We start from the raw sequence: 8,070 nt of genomic DNA on the forward strand, positions 1-8,070 counted from the left end.
CATCAGATTCACAGATTTAATACCTCAAACAAATAAGAAAAACACAATTTTTGCCTGCAGGTCAGACAAAGTACTCAGTTTTAAAGTCTGTGCATCTTTTTTGGTTGGGTATCTAATATGCAAACTTTTTTTTTTTTTTTTAACTGCCGATCAGGAACCACGATGAGATGATTAAGTCCATTTTCTTTTCCTTTTCTTTTTTTTTTTTACAGTGGGAGTTTATACAACAAACTCAGGCAGTTCCATTTGACATGAGGAGTACATTTTGATTAAGTAATAATAAAATGTGTTTGTTATGATAACATGTTTGAATGCAGCTCAACCAGTAGAGCTAGTCTCCATTTAACTATAAACCTCGACGTCTGGGTGAGAAAGTAACAAAGACTGCAGTGAGGAGCCAGAACCAATCAATCCTGCTCCAAATATAACACCCAAAGTGTTTGTGTGAAAGATTTCCCACAGATACGCCTGTGTGGGAACAAATGTAAATGCATTGCACAAAATAAATTAACTTTTTGTAATGCATTTCCAGAAGTTGCTTTGTATTTTGGCCCCTAATGTCACCTTTACAATTCTTTCTATTGTGATGTTAAAATCAGATTAGATCTGAGACCTGGAGCTTTAATTTAAACCTGGTATCTATTGTTATTATTTCAATATGAATGTGTTGACACAGAGCTTTGGGAGCATTATAATGAACAACTGTGACCTTAAAGGCCTCTTGATATACCAGAAATTACTACTGAAATTGTGCTAACAATATGTAGGACTGTGATAATATCAAAATGGCAGATGACAGGCTTTGTGGGTCTTTTGTTAATCAGTTCATCTGAGGGAGTTCAAGGTCATTAACTGCTGATAATCTCTGTCATACAATTATGGACTTGTTTCAAAAAGTCTTGAACCTTAGGGCATTACCAGGGAGGATGTAGTAATGACCCTCAGCCTCAGAGCTCTGATATTTCCAGCAGTCTGCAGTAATTTTAAGGCCTAATTAATGTAATAGATGATCTCTAATAGAAGCAACTGAGGATTCTGAATTCAATTAGACTGACTAAAAAGGTAAAAGTAAAGGTAGTATACGTTATTGTCACATGAAGGGAAACTTGTCTTGGGCACCAGGCCGCTTCATTGCACACACTCATCACAATTAAAATACATCATAATACAAGAACATATAAGTAAGAACACATGGTAATCTCAATATACCAACTCGTGATCCAAATGTCACAAATCCCTGCCTTAGGCCTATGCCTTCCTGGCAAACATTTTTTGAATATCATTGAGGTGTCATATGGTCAGTCCAAAATTAGTGCAAGTCTCTAATGTTGAATATATTATTACATTTTAAATATAGGATTTAATTACATAATATAAAGTCATATTTTCCCTCATCGGTCTCTATTTTGGGTCTATTTTTTGTTATCGCAGCAGCGCCCTCACCGGCTCGTGCTCAGTAAGGCACCGGAAGCAGTTTCTCAGTTTGACGTAACTAAAATTTCAAAGATGGCGGCGTTGGTCGGTAAGTGATGTTTTGACTAAAATGACACGCTTTTTTATTAACATTATTGTGTTTTCAGAGTCATATGATCCGTGACAGTGAAATATTTAGCTCTTAAAAACGCATTGCGGTCTGTTTTGTTTTTGTCGACCGACGCGTTTGGGACTTTTAGTGAAGACGCACGCTGACCTTGCTCTGTCTGCGTTAGCATGGCGGCTAACAGGTTTAGCTTACATGAACTCTAGATGTGATTTTAGCTGCAGCATTTATGATCATAACCAACGACTTATGATGCATTTTAACTATCTAGACTCTCTGTCACATAGCTATAACTCTATTTTGTCGGTGGACGACCACACCAGGCGTGTCGTCTTCTCCAGACTGAGTTATCGGCGTCACAACAAACTCTCCTTTAAAACTGAGCCAGTTTTGGGCCAGCTCATGCATTTTCTACACTTTATGCCCCTTAAAAGACTAATCTATGGCCTTTTTAGAAATAACATGTGCTAGTCGACAATTCGGCTCTTGTTAAATACACCAGGCACCACTTAAAAGTGCATTTTTAAATGAATCCATATTTAAATTGGGTGTAAAACAATGGAGTGTGGTGTTACATCATTAGATGGACAATATTTAGATAACACTGAGAACAGCAGGTCAGATTGATCACAGTAGCTGAATGAGTTGGACATGCATTGATTTGGCTTGTAATTGTTATTTTAGCATGGGGACTTTGCAGAGGTGTTGTTGTGGTGCATCAGGTTATCTCACCAGGAATCAAGTTTTTTGCCCAGTCTTCATAATGAAGTGAGGATTTATGTCACTCCTGAATCCTTTGTATAATTAAATAAGATTACTGCTTGGATGATACTGTAGATTAAACACCTGAAATACTCCCAGATTTCATCAGTTTTGATAATTTTTTCCTTTCACAGCGCCTCGCCTGGCCATGTTTGGCTCTTTTTCAACAAGGTAAGAACGTCCTAATCCCGCCACTTGTTACAAAACTTTATTTAATCCAGCTCCGTCCTGCTAGTTCAGTAACTGCCACAGTATCACGATCCTTTACCAGGGCTGAGTTTGCTTTTCATACTTAAAGCAGATAACAGTGGAATGTTTTTGTTAATATAAGTCCTAAATAGTCCTATTTTCCGTCAGCAATCACTTACATGAAGTATTTCAGCCTAAACACGAGTCTCTCCGTCACTCTGCTCTGCTGTAACCCGAGGAGAAAATTTTCCTTGTGGGATACAAGTGTTATCCAATGAGGGGAGAGAACGGCATGAAGGGCTGTGTGTGCAGCCAAGGGATGCGCGTGAATGTGGTGACGTAGCACGAGGACCAATTGATGCCTGACAAGGGCGGGGGCTGCTAACTCATGGTGCGTTCAAGGAAACTCGTACTTTGTGTTTTTCCTTCCTGTGAAGTCATACCAGTTCGATCTGGTACGAGTTCACGGGTCGGAAGTTACGAGTGGCCGTTATAGGGAACTTTCACAGACAACAGGACGGTAAAAACACGAGCTACGGGTTACCTGGAACGCTACCAAGTCGTAGTTGTGACTTGAAGCTGTAACTTACGGTTTCAAAAGCCTGCCTTGAACACAGCATTAGCCGAAACGGCCGTGCCGATGATATCTGCTTTAAACGAGTACTATTTAGCTATTGTCCATGATTTGAAAAGCATAACTTATCAAATTTACACTAGAGGAAAGTATAGGGGGGACTTAAACTCAAAATATGATGTCTCCATTCTCCAACCTATCTAATCATTATTAAATCCACCAGTCAGGTTGTTGATGTGACGTCAGATGATGCCTCATTGAAGAAAATTGTGAAGTAAAAGGATCCACAATAAAAGCAAGTGCTAAGACATTTGTTGTTAGTGTTTTTTTGGCAGCAGCTCGCTCAGCTCGCCTGTTGTTCACACAAACAGTCAAGTTAATCCTTCAAAGCAGCATCAGGTTTAGGAGGCTCAGACAAAATCAACATCCTCCAGAATGAAATCTGTCCATCTGCCCATCACACATGATGATATAGCGCAATGAATAAATTTCACATCTCTATTATACAGTGTTTCCGTCTTGTGGAGCTGAACGTCTCTTGGTGCTCAACATTATTATTTCACTGGCTGTTTCAAAACACGTATTTACCAAGGCAGAGATTTCAGTGTCTTTCTTGTCCTATTCTGACTCATTTTTCTCTCCATCCAACAGGCCTATTTCAGTTTTCATTCTTCAACAGAAGAGTCTGCACGGCGGCGCTAAAAGCCAGAATGCTTCTAGCACGAGGTGGGTTTACCAGAAATACCCCGGTGTAAATATACGACTGAAGAACAGGCACCATGTAAACACACTCTCTCCACATGGTAAAGCTCCTCTCTCCTCCGTCTGTTGCAGCGTGGTTCCAGTCAGAGAGAAGAGCACGGCGGTGGCAGCGGCCAAGCCGGCGGCTGTAGCCACCAGCAAGGGGGAGTATGTTATCACCAAGCTGGACGACCTGGTCAACTGGGCACGCAGGGTGAGTCATTGAGCAAAGAATAAATTAATGTGTCTTCACTTAAATTCCTTCTGTTTTTTCTTTCACTCTTGTGAAGGTTCTTTAGGAGCTTGTATAGTATCCCAAAAATTTAACTGAGTTTTACTCTTTGTTTACCAGAAACCAGAGACAAAAGTTTTTCCTTTGTTAAAGGGATAGTTCAAGATTTTGGCAAATTGACCCATTGCCATAATTTCTATAGTTTTAGCAGTAGGTTTGTTACCTTTAATTGTCGGTGCAAGCTATTTTTAGAACGGTGGAGCAGAGCTGCGAGTTGCTCAGAGCTACGCTATGGAGGCTAATGGGATTTCTTGGTTTCCCTCATCAAACTCATCAAATACACAATCCAACAACTCCAAGACACTCTCGTGGACAAATTGTGACCTGCACATTCACCACGATATGAGATAATAACAGAACGTTACGAGACAGAGTTGTTTTAGAGGTAAATGCAGAGACTGCTTGCTGAAAAACTGCTCCCGACAGGAACGCGCATCAGCTGTTTTGCATGAATTTATCTAGAAAACAACTCTGTCTCGTAAAGTTCCGTTATTATCTCGTAGCGTGGTGAATGTGCAGGTCACAACTTGTCCACGAGAGCGTTTTGGAGTTGTTGGATTGTGTATTTGATGAGTTTGATGAGGGAAACCAAGAAATCCCATTAGCCTCTGCAGCGCAGCTCTCAGCAGCTCGCGGCTCGGCTCGGCCTACTGCTATGATTATAGGGATTACGGCAATGGGCCAATTTGCCAAAATGTTGGCATATCCCTTTAACTGTTTGAGGGTTTAGTTTGATTATCATTCATACCAGCAGCAATTAGGGCAATAACACTAAAGGCAGCAACACATTTCATAAAGAGTCAGTTGTACGTTATACATTTTTGTTTTCAAGGCAACAGACAACACATTTACGAGCAATAACAGGCCGTGGCTGCTGTCTGAATGATTATTAGTCACACTCGGGACTCGACTACGAAACAAAGTAAAGTCTCATCTCTCATCAGCACAGATTATTTACGACTGGGCTCTTGTATCTAATATATATTTTCAATATATATCAACATTAAACTTGTATTATTTTGGTGGATGACAATCCTTAAATGGTTGAACAGGGATTTGAAGAAAGTGACTTGTATTTTCTTAACTTTTTACCATTAGTTTTTTGGTTTAATGCTGCTGTGCTTCTCCATCAGAGCTCTCTGTGGCCTATGACCTTTGGGCTGGCATGTTGCGCCGTGGAGATGATGCACATGGCGGCGCCCCGTTACGACATGGACCGTTTCGGCGTCGTGTTCAGAGCAAGTCCCCGACAGGCTGACGTCATGATCGTGGCAGGAACGCTGACCAATAAGATGGCTCCGGCTCTGCGTAAGGTGAGAGGAGGCAAAGAGTGGGGGATGTAACAAAATGCCAAATGTCACCGCAGCATCGAGTTTGATCCAGGTCTGTGGAGTGGAGGAAAAAATAAAAGAGATTTCTGCACTTCTCATAGACGCCGTCAGTGACGAGTGCTCTCTGTCAGTCGTTTCTGTCTGGGAGCGCTCAGAACAGTATAGCTGTGTAAATGCTGGCGGGATTATGAGCAGGCTGTCGATGGATTGGTAGACTGGCATCAAGTCTTCTCCAGCTGAAAGGACAGATTAGTTCTTAGTCAGACTTTATATAATAGCAGCTAAACTCCTCCTTCTCTCCGACAGGTGTACGACCAGATGCCTGAGCCCAGATACGTCATTTCCATGGGAAGGTGAGTCTCCACCTGAGGAGGTTTATTTGTGATGGAGCCTTCCTCCTCCTCCATCAAACTCTCCAAAGCTCTTCAGACACACACAACATTTACTATGTTGATAGTTTCCATCTCTTGTCCGATCGGTAGGTAGTTATTGGATAAAAAAAGAAAAACAGATTCAGACAAAATTACAACAGACCATTAAACCATTTTTAAAAAGAACAATATGGAGTTGGGGGACCACATGAGGGTTGTGTTGCATAATGCCGCAATAAAAAGTGCTGGATAGCTAGACTGTATTGTAGAAAGAGCTATATTGTACAGTAAAATTTAAATGGTCTGACCTCACACTGTCTCATTTGAAAAGTTTCACCCAGTCGTTGTGAATTTTATTGTGGTCAGTTTGCTGTCAACTTTTCTTATTCATATACTTTGACCGTAAGTAACTGGATGACTTGTTAAGTGTCCTGGTGAATTTTCCCGTTCCAGTTGTGCCAACGGAGGAGGCTACTACCACTACTCCTACGCTGTCGTCAGAGGCTGCGACCGCATCGTACCAGTGGACATTTATGTTCCAGGTAAACGTGACATCACAATGTACAGATGATCAAAACTGAAATGAGTGCCTGTAGATTAAAATTGTGACTCTTAAATACACAATATGTTGCCAAAAGTATGTGGACAGGCTCATGGCTCTGCGTCCTTATAGATACAATTTCGGGAAGATCAATGCAACATTATCTAATGATATAGAACAACTTCAGTCAGGGGAAGACCTTTTTCTCATTTCAATTCACAAAATGCCTAGTTTGTTGTGAGTGACCTGCACAAAGCCACAACCTCAACAACATCCAACATTTCTTATTTTCTAGTTTCTTATTTCAGACCTTATTAACCAGTGTTAGATCGCACTAATGCCCTTGACCAAGTCTCTGCAGCCAGTTCTCAAAACTTTGAGCAAATCCTCCACTGACATGAGGAGGCTTTTATAGCAGCAGGAGAAAGTTTGTTAGTTTTAAAAACAACATTTAATAATTACATAAGTGCATATTTAAGTGTCCACATACTTTTGGCCATAATAAATTGTTTAGGTGAACAAATGTCCTCATAGTTAGATTCCAGCTAATGGTAGCTATAGCTCTGGTCTGTGATGTAGGAAAAGGAGCAGTTCACCAGTTAGCGAAAGTATTTATTGTAATAGTGATATTAAACTTTGAGTAGATGCACTTGTTATTTATTGTTTTATTTGTAGAAGTGATGAACGGAAGCAGCAGTAGTTTTAATAGCAGCATTAGACCAAATACTTGTATTATTAATGAGTAGCTGACTGGTAGTAGTAGTAATGCAGCAACCACTTTATATGTAATGATTAAATATTGAAAGTATTTGATTACTGGACAGTGTATTACTACAAGTGCAGCACCAGTTCAGAGCAGTCATTATTTAAAGTCATCTTACAGACTGATTATACACAAATTATGAAACATTATCCATTATCTTGGAAACAGCTTTTAGTGTACCATACTAATCCAAGTCAAGTAGGACCTATGAGAGGATGATTATAATTTATAAAAACCATTTCTCCTTTTTACCATTAGAGGTTTCCTCTGTGTATCATATGTGGATTATACAGATTATAAATACAGAGAAGTGAGTCTGAGTGAGACTAAATGTGTGTCATTAAGCTTCCGTAGGTTAAACTTGTTTCCTGACGATACATTGTTTTTCCTCTCAGGTTGTCCCCCGACTGCAGAGGCTCTCCTCTACGGGACTTTACAGCTGCAGAAGAAAATCAAACGTGAAAAGAAGATGAGGATCTGGTATCGAAAGTAAATGTGTAATATGTATGTGTGTATCTGGTATGTAAATCTTGTATTTTTGGTTTCATTGGAGCACCGCTCCTCGTCCATGTAGAGCTGCAGGAACTGACTTCCAATAAAATCATCGCCGTAATTTAGTTCAATTGCATCTATTTTCAGTCCAGCACAACAGCTGTCACTCAGTGCACTGTCTCTACTTGTCTAGACCAGTATTCATTTCTGGAGACTGTTTCTGTAAAAGGAAAACATGTAAGCTTGTTACCCACAAGGTTTGTGCTTGTGTCAGAGCTTAAACTATAATTAAAGTTGAATTCAAGTAGTCGTTTGCATTATTTTTTCTCATTTTAAATGTCAACACTCAATCAGTCATAAACATAAGATGTGAATGACAACCTACAATATATGAAGTTTTACTTTCAATAAACTGTGCTCACATGAATATGCATTGGTGTAACATCTGTTCTCATCTGGCGTTTGAGCCACTAG

The 8,070-nt window shown here is 40.0% G+C and overlaps 1 protein-coding gene across 1 annotated transcript; it reads left to right on the forward strand.

The window, feature by feature from the left end:
* Positions 1-1,480: 1,480 nt before the first annotated feature.
* On the forward strand, positions 1,481-7,697 carry ndufs7 (NADH:ubiquinone oxidoreductase core subunit S7). The gene is made up of 8 exons (XM_085774697.1): positions 1,481-1,522; positions 2,437-2,473; positions 3,717-3,791; positions 3,900-4,020; positions 5,232-5,411; positions 5,736-5,782; positions 6,254-6,342; positions 7,500-7,697. The coding sequence occupies exons 1-8, from the start codon at positions 1,507-1,509 to the stop codon at positions 7,595-7,597; spliced, it is 663 nt and encodes a 220-aa protein (XP_085630823.1). The 5' UTR covers positions 1,481-1,506; the 3' UTR covers positions 7,598-7,697.
* The last annotated feature ends 373 nt before the right edge of the window (positions 7,698-8,070 follow it).

The sequence above is a fragment of the Trachurus japonicus genome, chromosome 4 (genome assembly GCF_045865225.1).
Source record: "Trachurus japonicus isolate A0001 chromosome 4, Traja_1.0".
Lineage (NCBI taxonomy): Eukaryota > Metazoa > Chordata > Actinopteri > Carangiformes > Carangidae > Trachurus > Trachurus japonicus.

Bases quoted from the DNA above. Each gene is read 5' to 3' on its own strand.
- ndufs7 (XM_085774697.1), top strand. The intron at 2,474-3,716 runs GTAAGAACGTCC...TCCATCCAACAG, and splicing joins TTTGGCTCTTTTTCAACAAG to GCCTATTTCAGTTTTCATTC. The intron at 6,343-7,499 runs GTAAACGTGACA...TTTTCCTCTCAG, and splicing joins AGTGGACATTTATGTTCCAG to GTTGTCCCCCGACTGCAGAG.